The sequence below is a fragment of the Doryrhamphus excisus genome, linkage group LG6 (assembly GCF_037039965.1).
Source record: "Doryrhamphus excisus strain RoL-2023G ecotype Guam linkage group LG6, RoL_Dexc_Guam_v1.1, whole genome shotgun sequence".
NCBI classification, from domain to species: domain Eukaryota; kingdom Metazoa; phylum Chordata; class Actinopteri; order Syngnathiformes; family Syngnathidae; genus Doryrhamphus; species Doryrhamphus excisus.
This window is the reverse complement of record NC_136362.1, coordinates 7,798,115-7,821,961: the sequence shown is the minus strand read 5'-3', so window position 1 is coordinate 7,821,961 and position 23,847 is coordinate 7,798,115. Positions and strand designations below refer to the sequence as shown.

The window sequence follows — 23,847 nt, the reverse complement described above, 5'->3', positions numbered from 1 at the left end:
TCAAACAATTTATTCACAATTTATTCTAATTGCAGTGTATCATGTTAGCTGACATGAGGACAAGCTGTCTGCAGGGTCATCAAGACAAACATGAAGCCGTTCCTCCGTCCAGAGCCGTTTTGCACGCTAATCTGGGAGGGGGGGGGAACCTGAGCACATTTATCAGGATCTTTGCGTTTAGTCATTTAGCCCCTCATTTGTCATTATTTGTGGTTAACGATGTCATTTTTTTTTTTTTTTGAGGTTATAACGCTGACAGGTTAATACCTCATCGTTGTGCAAACCCCCCCTGAAACGCTGAGGTGGTCTGCAGATGTTTTTGCACGCAGCTCAGTTTAGGCCCTACATTCATCTTTGGGCCTTTTCAAATGCGCTTGACACGTTTTTTTTTTTCTCTCCGCCAATTTGTCATGATATGTATGCGCTCGCTGACTTTTGCTATGTGAAATGACCCCCCCCCCTCCCCTTTTCCACCTCCCCACCAACAACTCCAACCCCCCCCAAGCCTTCTGTCACATTTAGAGGCCTAATGGGATCCACTTCAGATAACCGTTGTTTGACCAAGTCTGCCTCCGACCTTTAATGGTCTGTTTCAACAAGCAGAGCAACAAAAACAAACTTGAGGGAAGAGATAATGCACGGCACCATCACGGGGACGGGAGCCTAACAGAAACTCACGTACACGAATGCGTACAGTCATGCGTGACACGTAAACATCTCAGCGTTTGTTGGCTTTTTTTCAAGTTCTAATTCTCCAATTATGTTTGAACACTGAATACTGAATACTGAACAATCAGTCAAATGCCGAAGAGCCAAATGAATCCAATACAGGTAGTAAAAGTATACAAAACAAATATTTACTGAAGTAGTATTTCAGACATCGGAGGTGCCCACCATGGAGCTAAGGCCATTTTAGTGCTGCATCATGTTTCTGTGAAGCCTGTTATCACTTCATCCCAATAATGCCCTGCAGAGGGCCGGACTCTTATCACAATCTGTCCTCCTGCATTTCCGTTGGCCAGAAAAGTATATCGCGAAACGAGCCTCCGTTCTGGCCTCCACAGATTAGAGGAGGTGGAACTTCAACCTGTGGCTTCATTTGTTTTTTTTTTTTTCTACTACATAGACCAGGGGTCTCAAACATGCGGCCCGTGGGCCAAATGTGGCACGCAGGACACTAGTTTGAGGCCCCCGACTTGATATAAAAGTTTAATGATGGATGCTGTATGGTATCATGTACCCAGAAAAAAATATTACGTTTTTATTAACGTTTTTAACATGTTCATGTTAAAGGTTAAATAACTGTTAATAGTTATCCTCCCTATCCGTGTGGAAGTGGTAAGTTTTTGGCTATTTAAGTTTCAAGGAAATAACTTGAAGGCTACCGTTTAGGTCGCTATAGCTCTCTAGTTTGCGAGTTAGCATGTGTTTCAAGACCCTGCAGAACCTTGGTTAGCGGCATTCATCTGTACTCTAACCAAATCAATGTTTTTCATAAGAAATCGTGTAAATCCAATGAATCTGTTCACAACATTAATATGCATATAAATTATAAACACAATGTGACAAAGACGCAATGTGACAACTAGATCGACACAGACACCACCTTCATGTTTTGCCATGAGTTATTTCTTGAATTCAGTCGTGTTTTAGTGATCGCGACTGAAAGAATCCAAAATCAAGCCAAAGTACGTAGCTGTATGCTGGCAAATAAAAACTCTGTACTCTCTAAAGCAGGGTCTCAAACACGCGTCCCGCGGGCCAAATGTGGCCCGCAGGACACTAGTTTAAGGCCCCCGCCTTGATATGAAAGTTTAATGTTAGTGCGGCCCCGCGCAAGTTTGATATGGATGCTGTATGGTATCATGTACCCAGAAAAAATTATTACGTTTGATTAATGTTCATGTTAAAGGTTAAATAACTCTTAATAGTTATCCTCCCTATCCGTGTGGAAGTGGTAAGTTTTTGGCTATTTAAGTTGAAAGGAAATAACTTGAAGGCTACCGTTTAGGTCGCTAGCGCTCTAGTTTGCGAGTTAGCATGTGTCTCAAGACCCTGCAGTTGCGCAATATGTTGTAAATAAAAAGAGTATAAATGTGACTATAGTCGTGTTTTGTCATGTCTACAGGGCTCTAATAATGCTTTGTTCATTTTAATCTGAAAAAAATTATTTGTCTACCCACCAACTATATGTGGTTTCTTAAGTTGTTATTATTTTCCGTTTTATTATTATTATTATTATTATTATTATTATATTTAATTAATTTTCTTTATTCTTGATTTGTTTATTTATTTTTCATCTTATTTTGTGTAGAAAAATAAAAATTAAGATATTTGAGAACAGTATAATGTTTTATCAGAGCTTTTATTGTAGAAAATCGGAACCAAAGCACTGAAAAAGTTTGTATATTTTTCTGTTTTTAATAAATGCGTTTTATTTTGAGGGAAAACCTGAAAAAAATATATACATTTTATTGGGGACGCTAACTCTTAATAAGCTAGCAACAAATTGTACTGGATGTATGAGCGTCACTAGTGACATTCTTTATCCTTTTTTTCCCCAGAGAACATGTAAAACACAGGAAGTGCGCTGTCAAGTGTTGGAAAAGTCAGTCATTACCGTGCCGTTTCACGACCCTGCACAATCAGAAGTTCCATTGTCCAATTGACGATTAAAAAACGGCGTCTGATGGTTATTGGACTGCACTGAACACCGGTACCAAACTTTATTGTGTCTTGACGGACAGCCAATTGGATCTTCAGCTCATTTTTTGGTTGCACCGTGAGTGGGAGAGCAACATAGGCATAGCTCAAGCTAGGTTAGAGTGCAAAAAAATATACATTTTATTGTGGACGCTAACTCTTAATAAGCTAGCAATGAATTCTACTGGATGTATGAGCGTCACTAGTGACATTTTTTATCATTTTTTTTCCCCGATGACAAAATGGTAACCAGAGAACATGTAAAATACAGGAAGTGCGCTGTCAAGTGTTGGAAAAGTGGACACCAGTACCAAACTTTATTGTGTCTTGACGGACAGCCAATGGGATCTTTTGTTCATTTTTTGGGCGTGGGGCGTGGGGGTCTACCGCTTGATTTTGTTTTTCCATGAGCCTCAGAATCCCCCCCCCCCCCCCCCCCCGCCATACTTGCTTTTGCAGTTTACGGTATGTAAAATTCTCATGTTTGTTTACAATTCTTGTTGTCCATGATCAGGAAGTAGGGAGGCGGGACTACGACATCATCTTTGTCATGTATTGACAGTAAGCGCATGTGTGGCCGCTGTGGGAATTGAACTCGGACACAAGTACCCGCGTAGGAAAGTCAAGACCAAGTCCTTTCGGTATTTGACGCATGTAACCTTTCTTAAAGCGGCGTTGTTGGTACAATGATGGTTTTTCTTGCGGTCCGAACAAAAGCACGACAATGGCTTCGATTTGGAGCCCTCGGCACGCGTCTAGAATGTCACAGCTCGGCTCGGACACATCATGTTTCCACGCGAAGCTGGAATCGCTGCTGCGTGAACTCAATGTGTACGTTTCTAATGATAAACGTGAATGGAAAAGCAACACGACAGGTGAAACGGGGAGAATCAGCCCTGCAGGTATGAACGAGCTGGTAGCAGGAACTGCAGGCCACAGCGGAGGAGCTGAAACTGAAAGCCAAAAGAAGCGGGACCGGTTCTTCTTCCCTGCTTTATTGAGGAAAAAGTGCGATATCGGGTTGAATAACAGCTGCTGGACTTGAGTCCGGGGGTTTGGTTACACGGTTGCCATTGTTTTTTTCCATCCAATCGTTCCCATCAAATTCTGGTTTCTTGGGTTTTTGGCAGCCCTTGAACGCCACACACAGAAGTTATTCTACTGAGAGTTGATTCCAATTCCTGAAAATATTTTTACTTTAGTATTTTACATTGTTGTTATTGTTGTAAAATGATGGCTTTATTGCCAAAATAATAATAATAATAACAACCACATTTTTGATTTATTTTTTTGTTTTGTTTATATTACTCATAATATTACCATTTTTAGAAAGCTGATTTTTTTATTACTGCTTCATTTTGTAAAATAATTTATTTTTATTATTATTATTATTTATTATTTTATTATTATATTATTTATTATTTTATTCATATTTTTTTATTCACTGGAAATTCCAGCTTTCCATTTCTGCTCATTTTTCTTCTTTAAATTATTATTTCCACTTGAAGATTTTCTAAAAAATTTTGTTGTCTTTGTTTGTAATGTTATAAAGATTTTCATTACATATTTTTTCTTTCATATTTCAGCTCTGTGCTACTAAATAATAATATTATTGTGGTAAAATTATAAAATTTTATGGTTAGAATTGACTTTTTTCTGTCAATATTTTGCCTTTATTCCTGTAATGTTATATAGTAGAAAGTGACGTTATATTAAAAAAGTATTTTTTTCACCTCCAAGCCAAAGCTGAGATGAAATATTTTATTTTGTTTATTTTGTTTTGTTCATATTACTCATAATATTACCATTTTTAGAAAGCTGATTTTTTTTATTACCGCTTCATTTTGTAAAATAATTTATTTTCCTTGTTACAATACCACTTTTTGGTATTTTATTATTTATTTATTATATTATTCATTATTTTATTCATATTTTTTTATTCACTGGAAATTACGGCTTTTTCATTTCTGCTCATTTTTCTTTTTATTTAAATTATTATTTACAAGAAAATTTTCCAAAAATGACAACTTTATTTTGTTGTCTTTGTTTCTAATTTTATAAAGATTTTTATTACATATTTTTTCTTTCATATTTCAGCTCTGTGCTACTAAATAATAATATTATTGTGGTAAAATGATAAAATTTTATGGTTAGAATTTACTTTTTTCTGTCAATATTTTGCCTTTACTCCTGTAATATTATATAGTAGAAAGTTACGTTATATTAAGAAAGTATTTTTTTCACCTCCAAGCCAAATCTGAGATGAAATATATAAAATATCACCCGGTTATGATTGGCACCGTGGTCTGTGATCACCTGATCTCATTAGCTGAGCTGTCGCTAGCTTGATTAGCGCAGTTAAACCATTTAGCCGCCTTGAGCTGTCTGCTTCATGGCGCATGCTAAACCTTTTAGCGCCGTTGCTAACTAAACACGGAGGTGGGGGCGATAATCTTCTGTTGATTCCATTAGCATGCGGCACGATGTTTAAATCTATCCATATGCAAATGTGACTTCTTCATCTGGAAGGACTTGACGTAGAAGAAGCAGCCGATCACTCCTTTTCCCGGGATGATCCGTGGACTTTTCTTATTCCCTTTCCTGCCCACCGGCCCCCTTAGTGTAGGGTGCCCATAATGATTCGGGGCCACAGTGTCGACTCCTGCTTGCTCTTTCAGAAGTCAGATTGGCTTGTGCCTCCGTAGCCAAACACGACATTGGTGCGTTCAAGGACTGCCGAACAAAGTGTGAAATCTCAATGCTTGAATGAAAAATATTGCCAGTGAAGCATAAAGATGTAAAAATATGTAAAAATTGTGGTCTTTTTTTTTACAAGACCGGCATGTGTGTCGTACATGAGACCTGGATCATCATATATTTACACAACATCGTGTACTTTTATCATGTATTATGCTTTTGAAGAAAATATTTTATAGTATTTTTTGCAGTTAAAAATGTTTTTTTATGAAAAATGTATTTGAAAAATTATTTTAAAAAATTTCCCAAAAATTACATTTTTAACTGTTTTTGCAATAATAAAATAAATAAATAATAAAATTTAAAAAAGAATTTTACTCCTAAAACAAAATTGTTTTCATTTTTAAAAACATTTTTAAAAAATATTTACAAAAATGATAAATAAATATTGTTAGCATTTTTAGTAAAACTTTTAAATATTAAAATTGTATTTTTTATACCAAAACTTTTTTTTTATGTTTTTATTTTTAAAATGTATTTAAAAAATATTTTGAAGAAATTAAAAGAAAAATATTTTAAGAAAAATATATTTTTTTTCCCACAAACTTACAAAAATTTAAGCAAAATAGAAGAAAAATATTTTAAGAAAAATTTATTTTTTACCACAAACTTACACAATTGTAAGCAAAAATACAAGAAAAATATTTTAAGAAAAATATATATTTTGTTTTTTACCACAAACTTAAAAAAATGTAAGCAAAAATAGAATAAAAATATTTTAAGAAAAAATTATATATTTTTTTACCACAAACTTACAAAAAATTTAGCAAAAATAGAAGAAAAATATTTTAAGAAAAAAAATTTTTTTACCACAAACTTACAAAAATGTAAGCAAAAATAGAAGAAAAATATTTTAAGAAAAATATATATTTTGTTTTTATCACAAACTTAAAAAATGTAAGCAAAAATAGAAGAAAAATATTTTAAGAAAAAATTATATATTTTTTTACCACAAACTTACAAAAATGTTAGCAAAAATAGAAGAAAAATATTTTAAGAAAACAATTTTTTTTTACCACAAACTTACACAATTGTAAGCAAAAATACAAGAAAAATATTTTAAGAAAAATATATATTTTGTTTTTTACCACAAACTTAAAAAAATGTAAGCAAAAATAGAATAAAAATATTTTAAGAAAAAATTATATATTTTTTTACCACAAACTTACAAAAAATTTAGCAAAAATAGAAGAAAAATATTTTAAGAAAAAATTTTTTTTTACCACAAACTTACAAAAATGTAAGCAAAAATAGAAGAAAAATATTTTAAGAAAAATATATATTTTGTTTTTATCACAAACTTAAAAAATGTAAGCAAAAATAGAAGAAAAATATTTTAAGAAAAAATTATATATTTTTTTACCACAAACTTACAAAAATGTTAGCAAAAATAGAAGAAAAATATTTTAAGAAAACAATTTTTTTTTACCACAAACTTACAAAAATTTAAGCAAAAATGTCGTACACATTTTTGTTTTATTGAAAAAACTTGTCCCCAGTACGAAACACGCTGAAGCCAGAAAGCGTAGTTGAAGTTATATGTTGGTCATAAGCTTCATGGTGAAGATGGAGACAGAGAGGAGGTTGGCTACTTTTGGTGAGGTGAGGATAAGTATCCGCCATATTTCAGGTGGAAATAATTCACCCGAGTCAGTTGTCTTGATTCTTTGGGAACGCTGGCATACTTTATTGTCCGAGTGTAATCTTCAGTAATTGTGTTTAGACAACACGGCCGCTGCATGGCTTCCTCCCGCTTTAAGAAGAGAGTCACAAAGGCAGAAACCCGAGCCTCAGGTGCTTCTTATCTCTCGGCCCGGTTGCTTTTCACCTGACTTACATGAGTTTGAGCCGACCATTGACGGGATGTGTGTTTCTCTGCAGGGGGGGGGGGGGGCGACGAGCACGCATGCGTTTGTCTTTCTCTTTATCTGGAAACTCCCAAAAAAGTGTCATTTATGAAAGGCAGCATCGTTCTGTGTTTATTTAAGTTAGCTTTATAGACGCTAATGCTATTTCATTTGCATAGTCAGACCCGTCGGTTGGGAGCCGGGTGTTTGTGTCATGCTCTATGACATCAGCATTTACCTTTGACAATACAGAAAGATATTTTACACAACCGGTGAAAATGAGGGGGCAAAACAGTACCCCCCCTTCACACCAGTTGCCATTGATGTTGACCTGGAATTTTTTTTCATGACAGTTTATATGGGAAACTATTAAAACAGGAAGGTCCCGGGAAAGGGAGCAGTCAAAACAGGAATAAAAACTCCGATGACGATGTGTACAAACTACAAAGTGGTTACCATGGCAATCAACTAACAATTTTCCTGGTGCCCACCTTTTTTTTAACCCTTTCACCGATTTTAGCAACATACCCTGCTGACACTTTTTATTTTAATCTGCCATAAAATTCATCTGCCAGCAAACCGAAACATTTTGTTTTTGGGAGGGGGGGGGGGTACTGCCTACGGCGGTGCAACTGTGCTATTTTACTGCCCTGCGTTTTTTATTTTATTTCTTTTATCCAGCAGAACCGGATTTTTGTTTTTGACAGGGAATATACGTGAAACTATTAAAATAGGAGGGCGTCGGCTGGTAAAAATGGAAGGGTTGACCAAAAAATATATTTTTGGATTGAAATATTACTATTATGAATATTACTATTATGTGTCAATATGGGTAAAAAGTAAAAAAAAAAAAGGTCAAATATGTTGTCACTCTTAAAAATTAAATTAGAAATTAATAAAAATGAAGTAACATTTAAAATAATATGGAATACAAAAGACTCATAAAAATACGGTAAATAATTCAAACGACAGGCAAAGAATGAGAAAGACGGGAATTTCTTGGGGAAAAAATGTTTTCAAAAACAAGCCATATTTTTAGTAAGTAGAAATAGTGTATTATCATTAGTATTATTATGTGTGGGTATGTGTAAAAACTACCCAAAAATGGTAGTACTACCTGTCAGACTTCCTGTTTTTACCTTTACTCTTCTTCCCCGGCGCCGTATTTAAAATAAAATAAATAAAAAAAACACATACCTATCAGCATTTGGATTAAAAATATAGGATAAGGAATCTGCTGGAGGACTAGCATAAAGCATAAAGCATAAAATGTTACAAACAACCCCTACAAACCCTAACCCTAAAATAATTTTACTCCTAAAACAGAATTTTTTTCATTAAAAAAATATTTTTAAATTATTTACAAAATAATAAATAAATATTGTAGCATTTTTAGTAAAACTTTAAAATATTAAAATGGTATTTTTTCTACAAAAACTTTTTTATGTTTTTATTTTTTAAATGTATTTTAAAATATTTTGAAGAAATTAAAAGAAAAAATATTTTAAGAAAATTCAAACGAGAGGGAAAGAATAACAAAGATGGGAATTCCTTGGGGAAAAATGGTTTCAAAAACAAGACATATTTTTAGTAAGTAAAAATAGTGTATTATCATTAGTATTATTATGTGTAAAAACTACCAAAAAATGGTAGTACTACCTGTCATACTTCCTGTTTTTACCTTTACTCTTCTTCCCCAGCGCCATATTTTAACCTGTTAGCATTTGGATTAAAAATATAGGCTAAGGAATCTGTTGTAAGACTAGCATAAAGGTTGCCAGGCATGCTGGTTGCCAGATGCTGCATGTTCAAATATCCTAATCCAGTAAAAGTCTCATTTGCCCACATTTTAAGAAACATTTTCTTCTTCCTGCATTGCAGCCTTACATGCACTTGGAGGCTACATTATCATTGCAATGACTGGGGGAGTGTGTATGTGTGTGTGTTTGCGGTGGGGGGGGGGGTCATTAAAAAAAACATGTCGTCTTTTGTTTGGCTCCCAGATTAACAGGTCGTTTCGATGGGCCATCTCACGCATTTGTTTTAAACACGCAGGGATCAAGTCAGGACAAATTCATGATTTGGGGAAGGGGGGGGCGAAACCGCAGAGGTGGTGGGTGCATGAAACAAGAATATATTAAACTGATTAAATGATTGACAGCTGTAATTTTTGTAATAAAAGCAAGGAAAGGACATTTTGGATGATTTACCTTGCATGGCGCACCTGATGGCTTTTTAATGTGTGTGTGTAGATGGGGGAGGTGTGTGTGTAGAGAAGTTGAAGCCCCGCCCCCCGTGTGCGCCAAGGTGCTTATAAGAAGCTCCCATCCTGGAAGCACAGAAAGGACACTTAAAGTCGGGCATGGAGTTGATCGACATGACGATGGACCACTTTAATCCCGTAAGTATGACTTTTCCGGGTGTTTTTGCGCAAAAAAAAAAAAGCCGTGTTTTAAACATGTCGTTTCCGCACAGCGGCGCAAAGACGACTGCGCAACGGACATCCAAGTGCAGTTCAGCATCCAGTCTCCGCTGTTGCCCCCGAAAGAGGACGACGAACTGGGCAAGTTCTTAGACCTGGAGTTCATTTTATCCAACACGCTGGGTTCCGACGCGCCGAGCAGCGGCACCGACTCCAGCGGAGGAACGTCACCTCCGTGCGCCTACGCGCTGCCGGAGTCCCCGGACAGCTGCGGTGGGAGCTCGGTCAACGAGTGCTACCAAGGCGCGATTCGCTTCACGGAGCGGAGCCTCATGGCGGAGCTTCTGGCGCCCGATGTCGGTTTGCCGGAGTGCGCGGACGCCAAGCGGAGGGACGGGCGGGAGTACACCGAGCTGCGCGCGCCGAACCCGGCATGCCACTACCAGCAGCAGCCGCCTCCCGGATGCAAGGTGAAAAGAGAGTCCGGCGGTCAGTCTTGCATGCTGGCGGGTGCGGACTGGAACATGTACGAGAAGCAGGCACCTTTCATGCACGCCGTGCCCCCTCAGGGACGCGCTGACCCCCACTTCCACCCCCACTACGTGAGCACCCACTACCATTACGCGCAACACAACTTCCACGGACAGTACAACATGCACCCGCACCACCAACCGCAGGGGGTGGTCATGCTCACCCCGCCGTCATCACCGTCCGTCATGGACTTCTACGCTCCGGATGACGTCAAGCAGAAGCGAGGACGCAGGTCGTGGGCCAGGAAGCGTGCCGCCACGCACAACTGCGAGTTCCCGGGGTGCGGGAAGACGTACACTAAGAGCTCGCACCTTAAAGCGCACATGAGGACGCACACAGGTAAGCCCCCCGCCATCGCCGCCATATCGCCACCTCCCGGCTTCTCTTACGTGTTTGTGTTTTATTCTGCTAGGTGAGAAGCCCTACCACTGCAACTGGGACGGTTGCGGGTGGAAGTTCGCCCGCTCGGACGAGCTGACCCGCCACTTCCGCAAGCACACAGGTCACCGACCTTTCCAGTGCCACCTCTGCGAGAGGGCCTTCTCCCGCTCGGACCACTTGGCGCTGCACATGAAACGCCACATGTAGCCTATTATGGGATGTCGAGTTACGCTCCACACTTTGTACATACCTGTGCATATATATTTTTTTTGCTAAATTATGTCTCTGCAATAAGTTATTGACTGCCTTAACCAGCTGCTGTTGACTTACGAATTGTTTGTACATTTTGTGTTTTATTTTCATGACAAAAGTGCCTAAGCAATGAAGGTGTTCATGTTCCATTCGCAGGGGAAAAACTATTTTATCATGATATATATATATTTTTAAATTTGAACTGCTGTATGAGACACAGATCTGTACCTCTTTCACTTGAAAAGATTGTATTTTTTACGCTAAAGGGCTGAAAAATAAAAAAGTACTTTAAGTAAATGTCCCAAGTGTCGATGCACATTTTTTATTCGTTAGCAAACTAACGTGTTTTATTAGCATTGCCTCGAGGTTCTGTATTACCTAAATTGACATGTAATATAATATACTGTATAATAGAGTCATATCAATGGCCTACCATAACACTCACGTGTCTCCCAGGGCAGGGCTTCCCTCGCTGATGAAACGCCGCCATCTTGTGGTCAATCTGTGTAACAGCAACCGGGCTGCCATTGACTTTTTCACATTCGCTCTCATTCATTTGACATTCCCAAAAATAACCAAGTGCGTCACAACTACGGCGGACGATTTGGCCGTACAACTGGCACATTCCTGTAATTAACGTGCAGCAGATTAATTACTCCGTGAGGTACACGTCAGCAGTTTGTTCAGTTATGCTTGGAATCTGAGACAGCTGGGCCAGACGGGTTTATCAGAAGGCAAATTACGTGTTTCCTCTAATTAGCCCATGTAACAGAAATGTTCGACTCTTTCACCATATCGTGTTATTATTCATTAAAAAATAGCTGCTATGTTGTTAAATGATAGTATATATTGCTCACAAACTCAACGGATAGATACCGTATGTGCTAGCCAGTTAGCTAGCTACTGCTAGCTAAACAAAAAAAAAGGGAACCAGTTATGAACTGTCACTAATCGATTCCCCTTCCTGCTCGAATGAATCACAAACTCAATGACTGATTCGCTCTGCTTCACGGGTGCTGGAAAAAGACTGGGTGACTCCAGCGAATTGAGTACATGCAGAATACCCGATTCAGTTCAGTGGTTCATACGAACTCGAGTCAGTGAATGGAATCGTTCATCAATGATTTGAAAGAGTTAGTAGTTTTCACCGCTAATTTTGTCTGTGTGTCTTTTCAGTACCCTTAATTCTTATTTGTTTTTTTAATCACATTCATGTCAAGTATGTTATATACCAAATATAATATTTAATTATTAATGATACAAAAAACAGACTTTATTGAAAAAGGACAATTTGACCAATAAGTTGTGGATAATTTGTGCGTCACGGGCTGGCTTCCCAACGTCTCTGTCGTCTGTAAAGGTCAAAGGTCGAAGAGGCGGCCCGAGGGACAGGGCCAGCGGTGCTATCGAACGGCTCCTCCTCCGGTGGAAGTGGCTTCTGCCGAAACAAATCGGGGGTCAAGAAGATGAGATGGCAGGGGCCGTCTGTGGATTTGGCGTCATGGCTGCGAAGGGGCGGGGCCAAAGGCAGCCTGTCCTTGAAGACTTGGCTCATCAGCTCACTCTCGGGAACGTCGACGCTGACCAGCGAGGTGAAAAGGGTCTGCGAGCGCGACACGTTGATTCCTGCCAGATAATAAGTTGCGGCTAATGACTTGACCGGAGCGGGCGAGGTAACCAAGAATAAAAACGAGGTCTCACCTTGCGCCGCTTTGCTGTTTATCTGCTTTTTCGTGTGCTCCATCTTCTCCAACGTCTCCTTCACCGCTTTCTGGGAGTTAAACTCCGCCCCCTGTGGAGGACCGCTAATGTTAGCTGTTTTTTTATTACGACATGAGCAGTAGCATGAACCTGTAGCGCCAGAAGCTCTGCCTTGACAGCCAAGGTGGTGTTGAGCTGCACGTCCTCCAGACTGTCTGGATGCTCGTTGGACGCCTCAACCGGTGGGTCCACCCCCTGGTCTGGGGCTCCCCCTGCTGGGGAAGACGCATTGCTTCAATTGTCAGGACACTTTCAGAAACAACATCATGAAAGAAAGAAAAACACAAAACCGGATTTAACTCCTAGCACAGAGGTAGGGAACCTATGGCTCGGGAGCCAGGTAGGGCTCTTTTGATGACTGTATCTGGCTCTCAAGCATTTCTTACCACAATAAAAAAAAAAAATTGCTAACATTTTAATGTAAACCATCACAGAAATGACTGTTAAAAATAATATTCAAAATCAACAACTTTCTTATGCATTTTAATTTGTCCATCTATATTCTGCTGCAATACGGCCAACCATATCTATCTTTCCTGATGATATTTTCCAGGTCAAACACCAAAACTTGATTATTGCTGGGTAATGCTGTAGTCTACCTCGGTCATTGAGACGTCAAAAAAATGTAAACTTTCCTCCTTTAGTCAAATAGCTAAAGCTGCAGAACCAAGCCTTCTGACGAAGATGGCCAAAAGAATGAAATACGTCTACGGAGTACGGTGCAAAACTATGCAGCAGCAGAAGTTGTATTAATGGCAACAAGTATTTGATTTATTATTAGACACTGCGCTGCTCACGAAAGTGTGCTGGCCACACCCCATTGGCGTGGGGTAGTGTGCCTGGTCTACGTAATTAGAGCCCATTATCTAAAACTGTTGGTCTTACATAAAAATGCACACATTTTATTGCATTCAATGTTTAAAAAAATGTATATGGCTCTCATAGATACACATTTTAAAATATCTGGCCTTCATGGCTCTCTTCGCCAAAAAGGTTCCTGACCCCTGTCCTAGCATGTCAAAGGAAAATTCAGGAAATGCTGTTTTTTGGTGGACTGCAGCATTATCTAAAAATATCATTTAAGAAAAGAATAACATTAAAACATTAAGAGAAAAAAGTTGCAATCTAACAAGAAAAAAACATGAATTAAGTCATAATAATGGGATGAAAAAAACATTGTTTTAGTAGTATTAATTCTAATATTTTTTATTAAAAAAGACAACAAAAAATCATAATATTATTAAAAAAGTTATAGTTTCAGAAAATTATTCTGGGGGGAAAAGTTTGAATATTTTGTGAATATAATATAATATAAATTATGGCTAAGTCGGACTATCATCAAGGATAAACACTTGAAAGGATGTGCTCCTATGAAAGAGACAGCGATAACAGCATAAGCGAAGTAGAACGCAACTCACTGCTTAAACAGCCTCTCCCTGTCCTCTGCTTGGTGGTCGCTGGCGCAGGTAGAGCATCACCATCCAGTGGCAATTGCGGCTCTGGTGTTACCTTGGCAACCACACACTCGTGGAAAGACACCTGTCGGTGACAGCAGTGTTAAAGAGTGCGTGGGTGTTGTCATGATTAGCAAACATGCCTCACCTTTGCATTTCTTTTTCCTCGCGTTTGTTTGTGGGACGGCGGCTTCGGGGGGCTGGCCGTTACAGACAGGTCAAGTTCGGGACAAAGTGTCAGGGAAGAGGTGGAGGAGACAGGGATGGGGGGTGCTGATGGTGAAGGGATGGAGGCGGAGTCTTGCATCCTAGCATCAACACTCCCTTGAAGTTACTGGAATAAATCATAAAAAAATATCACGTCAACTTCAACAAAGCATTTTTTATGACGTGCATGTCGGCCACCATAATAAGGAATACACAAGAATAAGGAATAATGTTCCTGGTGGCCTCGTCCCACTGTTTATTGGAGCCTGTTTATATAAACAAAGGACGTTACCAGGCCTACTTAGCTAACTAACGTGTCCTCCAATGTCAGCTGCTAATAAAGCTGACTTAGTAACCTAAATACATCTATATTATAGCAATATGCAGATCATAGTAACGTGTATTTATTATTGTAACATAAAACGGTCCTACCTGACTTTGTGTCCGACCACCGACACCTTTAGCCGTGTGAGAAACAGCAGTTCCTAGCGTTGTTAATTTATCGTGTTCATTTCATCAACAATGAAACGTATCCGTGGATACGCATCCCAGGATACAGTTAAATAAAGTCCTTGGTTCCCGTTTTATTCTATCTTTGCTATTATTGCTACACGGAAGCGGTGTCCGTTTCAAATCCCCTCCATAGTGGTGCTCGTTCTAAATGTATTTCCGGTTCCGGTCGTACTAAATTCCACAGCGACACCTGGCGGCCATTTTCGTCATGAATCAGTTTTGTGGTTTCTTTTTAAACCTGGCGTGATCAAAGTGTTTTTAATTGGCTCCCTGCACATTTTACAAAAATATAAACAATAAAACAACACAAAAACTACAAAAATAACTGAAAAAGAGCAAGTTGGCCTCGCGCATGCGCCCCAACCCAAAGGTGCTATTCGTGTATGTTCATACTGAATGCCTGCATTCTGGTGTTTCACCACTAGATGTCCATATATCTTACATTACTCACTGGTAGATTGGAGCCTGGAACCAGCTAATTTTGACAGATTACAAGGGGTTCGATTCTATACCAAATAAATACAGTTCCAGTATAGTCGATACAGATACTAATACGGATACATTTTAATTTAAATTATTTAGATAATTTGATGATTCTGTGATTTTTTTTTGCCATTTGTAACTTATGATTAAAATCACAACAAAATACAATGGCTCCTCATATGTTCGCATGACAAGCAATACTAAATTTGGAGAGTTACCCAGCATGCCTTGCGGGTTATAAATGGCAGTTTTTTTTCTTAACTTTTGCAGGTGTCCGCCTTAAACATACTCTGTTTTTTTATAGCTTTAAAGAAACAATTTATTTACAATTTAAAGCAGATAAATTACATTTGCAAGCTAACATCTTGTTCAAGCCTCTTCCTGCTGGAGAATGTTGAGTGAAATGACATGTGTGAAGAATCTTCTAGAAGCAGACTGGACTCAGTAGACCTGGTATGAATCATTTTCAATGACATCCATGACTAAAATACCCGGAAATGAAGAATGTATTGTTGTTATTATTTCACCTGTTGGCTGCATAGTGTATAAATAAAAAATAAAATAAAAACAAAATAAAATAAACACTCTTGACAAAATGCATCCGAAAAATAAAACTGTATTATTATTATTATTATGTAATGTATTTTTAGTATTTGTATGACAAACAACAATAACAAGTATATGAAGCAATGTGGTGGTTTGTAATTGTTTTGGGGGGGGGGGTTTGCTGCAACATGACATGGTCAGAGCCCCCATCAACCCCCCCCCTACACTCTGGACCCCCCCCCCCCCCCACACCTTCTGACCAGCGGCGCACCGGCAGCGTCTCCCACACCAAAGCCAAAGGTAAAAACATCTGCATGCCGGAGTTCCATCATGTCTTCCTCGTCTGCATCACTCGTGCAGCCGTCACGTGCACATCCAGCTCCATATTTGCAGCGCCGCGTCCATGCATCATCCTCCTCATCATCATCCTCATCATCAAAAGCCCCCCCCCACACACACACACTCCAGGTTACCGCACCTGTCTGCAACGCTGCATGCATCCATGCATGCATGCATGCCTCTGCAGCACGCCAACACATGCACGTGAACGCGTGTGCACGTGCACGTTGACAAAAAGATGACGCATTCAGTGCTGCAAACACCTGCAATTATAGATTCTATTACATTCCTTAACATGATTCCTAAACATGACAGTGAACGCATCCCCAGAATGGTTACGCAGATATTGACGAGTAATTGATAATCAATTAATAATCAAGGAAGAGTAGCGTCCCTGACAACGACAGTGCGCGTGCGTGCGAGCGTGCGCTCCCATGAAGTTACCCCCCCTCCCCTCGCCCCAAGTGGATATTTGAGTTGGAATGGGCGGGGCTTGGGCGGCGTCTAACGGCTGGAGGTGGGCCGATACTTGGCGTGGATTCGATATCAAAGATGCAGATAATTCTGTATCAGCGATTCATGTGATATCATAGTAACAAAAACAAAACATAAACCGTGGTATCGACACCAACTGTCATCGAATCGACCCGCCCAAACGTAGTGACCGCGGAGAGGAAGTTGGACAAAAATGATGCAACTCCTGACTTCTATTGGCAGAGAGACAAAAATGAAGCAGAGGAGCAGCCGGCATCACAGTAAGACTATAACCATGTGATTGGAAATATTTGGAAGTACTTTTATGTCTTTCCGGGTGATCGATGGGGAGATGATACTAGCGAGTGATACTAGCTAGTCTTCCTTTACCAAGTGTTTACCATCACCCACATGTGATGGCTTGTTGAAACTTTCATTTAAACGTAACACGGACTTGTTATGAATTCAAGGATTCGATTCAAGAAAATATTATGGGAATAAAGTCATAATATTATGGGAATAAAGTCATAATATTATGGGAATAAAGTCATAATGTTATAGGAATAAAGTCATAATATTATAGGAATAAAGCCATAATATTATGGGAATAAAGTCATATTATTATGGGAATAAAGGCATAATATTATGGGAATAACTTCATAATGTTATAGGAATAAAGTCATAATATTATAAGAATAATGCCATAATATTATGGGAATAAAGTCATATTATTATGGGAATAAAGGCATAATATTATGGGAATAACTTCATAATGTTATAGGAATAAAGTCATAATGTTATAGGAATAAAGTCATAATATTATAGGAATAATGCCATAATATTCTTGGAATAAAGTCATAATATTATGGGAATAAGGTTATAATGTTATAGGAATAAAGTCATAATATTATGGGAATAAAGTCATAATATTATGCGAATAACTTCATAATGTTATATGAATAAAGTCATAATATTCTGGGAATAAAGTCACAATATTATGGGAATAAAGTCACAATATTATGGGAATAAAGTCATAATATTATGGGAATAACTTCATAATGTTATATGAATAAAGTCATGATATTATAGGAATAACGCCATAATATTCTTGGAATAAAGTCATAATATTATGGGAATAAAGTCATAATATTATGGGAATAACTTCATAATGTTATATGAATAAAGTCATGATATTATAGGAATAACGCCATAATGTTCTGGGAATAACTTCATAATGTTATATGAATAAAGTCATGATATTATAGGAATAACGCCATAATGTTCTGGGAATAAAGTCATAATATTCTGGGAATAAAGCCATAATATTATGGGAATAAAGTCATATTATTATGGGAATAAAGGCATAATATTATGGGAATAACTTCATAATGTTATAGGAATAAAGTCATGATATTATAGGAATAACGCCATAATATTCTTGGAATAAAGTCATAATATTATGGGAATAAAGTCACAATATTATGGGAATAAAGTCATAATATTATGGGAATAAGGTCATAGTATTATGGGAATAAAGTCATCATACTTTAGGAACAAAGTCATAATATTATGAGAATAAAGTCATAATATAGTAAAATCTTAATATTAATAATATTGATATTAATATTGAATAATAAGAAAAGATGTACAACTTTAAGCAAAATGGTAAAAGACCAAAGTTGATACCAGTGGTAGGCTTTTTTTCACCCGTATGAGAAAATATCCTAATATTGCATTCATTCATGTTTCGATATGTCGATATAAACAGACTATAATCCCTCTTTTATTTGATAATATTTACTTCCAGACGCCACCATGATAAATGAAGTTCCATAAGTAGGAATCCCTTTTTATGAGTAGAATATTTTCATATTTTTTTATGACCTTCTAAATATGCTGTTAAACTTGATTAGAGCCCCGTATACAATAAAATAACACCCCTATAGTCCCCTTCACTCTCCTATAACTTGTGGTTTACTTTGCTGGTATCATTACAATGAAGTCTATTCTAGGTCGAGCAGATCTAGGTCTCTCTAGAACCGGTTTGGTCCAAGTAGGGTATGTCAACAGACACGATGCATGAATGGTTGTAGATAAGCCCACCCTTAACCAGATGCCCCCCCCCCACCACATGATATCAGTATCCACCCTGGGTGGCTGTCTGCCCAGGCAGCAGCAAGTTTCCAGGCTAATTTGTACCAGAAAAAAGTAGCAAATGTAGTACTTTATTATCATAAATGTACTTATAAACGTACCACTTTATTCTTGTAATATTATGTTTATGAGAAAAGTCATAATATTAGAATAATTCAGGTAAATTTAGAACTTTTTTAATAGTAGATTTACATCTTTATTCTCGTAAAGACTTTTTTTTCCTGGTAAATTTAGAATTTATTAAATAATATTACATTCATTTATGACTTTACAAATTTTAAAAATTTATTTAGAATTTCAATATTGAATTTACATCTTTTTTTAAATTCCTGTAATATTACTTTTACCAGAAAAAATGCATGCATTTATGAAAATAAAGTGATTAATTTATGAGAATAAACGTTCTTATATGACAAGAATAAAGTCACACAATCTCGTAAATTTACGATTTATTTTCTTGAATATTGGTCATCTTTGTATGACTTTATTGTCAAAACAATCAGATTTTTTTTGTTTTTATTTCAATGTGGTCTTAACACTCGGTCGTATAGAGCAAAGATGTTAATGTTGGGAAAGGAAAATAATGGTATCATCCAGCAGAGGGCGTCATATCACAATCAGAGTCTCATCTCATCAACTTGTCAAAGGGCCATCAGCTGAGCAAGTCAAAGGGCCGCTGGTTTACCGGACACTTTGGACTTGAGCAGCGGTTTTGCAGTGTAGATTGTGTGTACTTGTGTACATGTAATGGCGGCCTAAAACTATTGAGTATCTCTACTAAATCTTGTCCAAAAGTGGGAACGTTATATCCTGGTTCTTGATTTTTTTGATTAATTTTTGGGATTTTTTTGAATGTCTACTACATTCATTCATATCCTGTGCATCTCTAGGGGACTAAGCCCCCCCCCCCGTCCTCAGAACCTTTTAGATCATTTGGACTGATTCAGTTCTTTAGTAATCAGCAGTAAAACATAGGTAAGTTCCAGGGAAATATCAGTTCCCAACTAAAAGACAGCCTTTTGTGAAGCATAACTCTCACTTTGACACATATATCAACATATACAACAATCATTCATTCATTCACTTTTCCTCACGAGGGTCGCGGGGGGTGCTGGAGCCTATCCCAGCTGTCTTGGGGCGAGAGGTGAGGTACACCCTTGACTGGTCACATATAGACAAACAACCATTCACACTCACATTCATACCTATGGACAATTTGGAGTCGCTAATTAACCTAGCATGTTTTTTGGAATGTGGGAGGAAACCGGAGTACCCGGAAAAAACCCACGCATGCACAGGGAGAACATGCTAATTCCACACAGAGATGGCTGAGGGTGGAATTGAACCCTGGTCTCCTAGCTGCCAAATGTGTAAATGTGCAAATATACCAGTGTACAGTGACAGTTATGATGTCGTCACTACCAACAGCACTAAATTCATCACATAGCAACTTAACACCCAAAAAGGTGCACCTGATACAAACATGTATCAGGTACACCCTGGACCGGTGGCCAGCCAATCACAGGGCACATATAGACAAACAACCATTCACACTCACATTTCCATATGGGCAGTTTCTGCAGGCGGCAGAAACTGCCGGCCAAAATATCCAAGCCATGGTGTTTCTCTTGGTTCTTGTCATAAGAAGCAACACATCATCAGGCCTCAGGGAGACTCCGGCGTAATCTCTGACTGCCTGCCACTCCTCCTGCCACCGTCCAATAGGCTCGCCCAACCCCCCCCCCCCCCCCACCGCGTTGTGTACATACGTTAAGTTCAACCATTGGATGGAGTCAGTGGACTCTTGACTTGCTCCTCCACCAGTCACTTGCAGATGCTGACGTGCTCAACTTCTTATTTTCCGTCTTCCTTCTTGAAATATTAGAACACTACATGGTAAGATTTAGTTCCTTTACCCAATTCTGTCTTATTAGTACATCTTAGCACTGTTAAGATGGATGTCCCAAGGCGTTACTGCGTTACTGGTAGTACTGGTTTGAATCTGTGCAACACTGTTTAGGCTCAGATGACTTATTTTAGACAGACCCAGTCAATATGAACCAAACACAAACAGGAATCGGAACTGTTTTCCAACGTCAAAGCTGATATGTGTGTTTGACATAAAACACAACCATAATACTTCGGATTTCACCGACGACGAAGGAAATGTTTAAATATTCCCATTTCAGAGGAATATTGTCATTTTTAAATAAAAAAAAAGAATTTAATCCCAATTAATTGATTAATTATTGATTAATTCTGGGGTGTCAAAGGTGTTTTTTTTTAATTGTTCCACATTCTAAAAATACAATTTAACAAGAAAAAGAAGAAAATTGCAGGAAAAAATAAAAAGTAGCTTTAGTAGAATAAAGTAAAAATATGAACTGAAACAAGTCAGAATTTGATGAGAATAACATCCTCATACAATTATGAGAAAAAATAACATATAATAGCATTTTGTTGAAATATTTTTTTTAATTGTCCACATTCTAAAAATACAATTTAACAAGAAAAAGACCAGGAAAAAAACAAAAAATGGAAAAATCAGCAGTAGCTTTAGAAGAATAAAGTAAAAATATGAACGGAAACGAGTCAAAATTTGATGAGAATAACATTCTCATATAATTATGAGAAAAAATAACATGTTATAGCATGTTGTTGAAATATTTTTTTTTAATTGTCCACATTCTAAAAATACAATTTAACAAGATAAAGAAGAAAATAGCAAGAAAAAAAAGTAGCTTTAGAAGAATAAAGTGAAAATATGAACTGAAACGAGTCAGAATTTGATGAGAATAACATCCTCATACAATTATGAGAAAAAAATAACATGTAATAGCATTTTGTTGAAATATTTTTTTTAATTGTCCACATTCTAAAAATACAATTTAACAAGAAAAAGAAGGACAGGAAAAAAAAAATTGAAAAATCAGCAGTAGCTTTAGAAGAATAAAGTAAAAATATGAACTGAAACAAGTCATAATTTGATGAGAATAACATCCTCATACAATTATGAGAAAAAAATAACATATTATAGCATGTTTTTGAAATATTTTTTTTTAATTGTCCACATTCTAAAAATACAATTTAACAAGAAAAAGAAGACTAGGAAAAAAAATGTAAAAATCAGCAGTAGCTTTAGAAGAATTAAATTAAAATATTAACGGAAACGAGTCGGAATTTGATGAGAATAACATCCTCATGCTATTGAAAAAAAAAAAAATTGAAATAAAATAGTATGTTGTTGAAATATTTTTTTTAATTGTCCACAAAAAATTGAAAAATCAGCAGTAGCTTTAGAAGAATAAAGTAAAAAATATGAACTGAAACGAGTCAGAATCCTCATACTATTATGAGAAAAAAAACAACATCCTTTTAGTAGCATGTTGTTGAAATATTACATGAAAAAGACTTTTCAAAATAGTTGTAATATGATGAGAAACGGACAAAAATAAAATAGAAGTTGTAAAATTAATCGGGGGGGAAAAAAAAACACAAAAATGATCAAATGTTGTGAAAATTAATTATTAATTAAAATTAAAAAAGTCACAACTTAACGAGGAAAAATAACACCAATTTATTAGCTCGGAGGTGAAATGTTAAAGAAAAACGTCATAATTCTTTAAAGCTACGATATTATGAGACAAACAGATTTCACTGTTTATGTACACACCGTATATACTGTTTATACCAGGGGTGGGCAAACTACGGCCCGGGGGCCACATCCGGCCCGCCAAGTGTTTGAATACGGCCCGCCCAATCTTTCCAAAGTATTTCATTTAAACTCAACATACAACCTGGCATCATGGCCTGAGCCAACCTTTTGATGGTTTTATCAATTTCGTTTTTTGACATGGTCTGTTGTTTACAAAGTGCTCCTGAAAAAAGGGACAAAAGCACATAATAATAATAATAATTATTATTATTATTAGATTATTATTAGATTATTATAATTATTATATTAATCTAATTATTATATTAATTATATATAATATTATTGTTATATTTGCATATTTTACATAATAATAATATAATAATTATTATTTTAATTTTATTGTAATTATTATAATATTTTATTACTTTTAAAATATTTAAATATGAATATAAAATAATAAATAATAATAGCAGATTGCATGACAATTTTACAGATATCATCAATTTTGTCATATCAATGCGGCCGGCGAGTCAAAAAGTTTGCCCACCCCTGGTACTATATACAGTATTTATATATACTCTGTATATACTGTAACACAGACTCATATGTTAGGGAGGGAACGACAGCTTTTTTTCTTTCATATTACAAATTCTTCTCATTTCTTGCAACATCACAGCTTTATTTTCTGTTTTGCGGCGAAAGTTTTTATTGTTTTCCGAGCGGGACTAATTATATAAATGCGATACTATAGTTTAATATACTCACATTGCTTCTTTTTGGGTGAGAGGGTGGGGGGGCTTATATTATACAGAAGCAGTCAGTGGCTATTTGAACCACCCCCCCCCCAACAGTTAATCTCTTATCACAAAAGGAGACTTTGTTATTGCAGCTGCTTTGCTACAAAATGCTAATACGTCACTAGACGCCTGCAACGTTCTTGTCTGCATTAAGAAACTTCATTTGGCTTCGTATTTTATTTTTTGCACCAAGCAGCAGGTCACCAAATGACCAAGGAGGGGGGGCATGTGTTTTAGAAAGTGTCACCCCCAACCTCGCCGCCCACCCACCCACCCACCCCCACTGCCACCCGGCCTCCACGTCTCACCCCTATCCCTCTCTGCTTGTCACATGCTCCTTTCACAGCATAGAAAAGTTCTGGATTAGAGCAGAATTAACACAAAGCAGCGACGCCACTCCGGCTCCAACTCCGAAGCCACACTTGAAGCGGCAGGGGAGGGACAGCGACCCGAGAGTGACCGTGACGGGGGGTGAAGAAACGTCGGAAACTCCTGGAAGCGACGAGTCCATCCCAAAGATTTGGGCATTCCAGTGGGTCTTCGGCCACGAGGTCCTGAAGGATGGAAGACA

At 37.4% G+C, this 23,847-nt stretch overlaps 2 protein-coding genes across 2 annotated transcripts; one reads left to right on the top strand and one right to left on the bottom strand.

Moving 5' to 3' along the window:
- The first annotated feature begins 9,638 nt into the window (after positions 1-9,638).
- klf17 (Kruppel like factor 17) lies at positions 9,639-11,172 on the top strand. The gene is made up of 3 exons (XM_058067517.2): positions 9,639-9,708; positions 9,783-10,599; positions 10,673-11,172. The coding sequence occupies exons 1-3, from the start codon at positions 9,670-9,672 to the stop codon at positions 10,846-10,848; spliced, it is 1,032 nt and encodes a 343-aa protein (XP_057923500.2). The 5' UTR covers positions 9,639-9,669; the 3' UTR covers positions 10,849-11,172.
- Positions 11,173-12,159: 987 nt separating this feature from the next.
- Positions 12,160-14,988, bottom strand: ppp1r35 (protein phosphatase 1, regulatory subunit 35). Its single transcript, XM_058067791.2, has 6 exons — positions 14,748-14,988; positions 14,257-14,442; positions 14,073-14,193; positions 12,745-12,869; positions 12,595-12,685; positions 12,160-12,519 (listed from the first exon to the last, which is right to left on the bottom strand). The coding sequence occupies exons 2-6, from the start codon at positions 14,413-14,415 to the stop codon at positions 12,215-12,217; spliced, it is 801 nt and encodes a 266-aa protein (XP_057923774.2). The 5' UTR covers positions 14,416-14,442; positions 14,748-14,988; the 3' UTR covers positions 12,160-12,214.
- Positions 14,989-23,847: the final 8,859 nt, after the last annotated feature.

What these genes read in the sequence shown, in the direction of transcription:
- ppp1r35 (XM_058067791.2), bottom strand. Translation starts at nt 14,415, where the DNA reads ATGCAAGACTCCGCCTCCATCCCTTCACCATCAGCACCCCCCATCCCT. An exon ending in CAGAGCTTCTGGCGCTACAG is followed by an intron (nt 12,686 to 12,744) that starts GTTCATGCTACT and finishes GGTCCTCCACAG; the next exon opens with GGGGCGGAGTTTAACTCCCA. An exon ending in AAACAGCAAAGCGGCGCAAG is followed by an intron (nt 12,520 to 12,594) that starts GTGAGACCTCGT and finishes ATTATCTGGCAG; the next exon opens with GAATCAACGTGTCGCGCTCG.
- klf17 (XM_058067517.2), top strand. Translation starts at nt 9,670, where the DNA reads ATGGAGTTGATCGACATGACGATGGACCACTTTAATCCC. An exon ending in CGATGGACCACTTTAATCCC is followed by an intron (nt 9,709 to 9,782) that starts GTAAGTATGACT and finishes GTTTCCGCACAG; the next exon opens with CGGCGCAAAGACGACTGCGC. An exon ending in GCACATGAGGACGCACACAG is followed by an intron (nt 10,600 to 10,672) that starts GTAAGCCCCCCG and finishes TTATTCTGCTAG; the next exon opens with GTGAGAAGCCCTACCACTGC.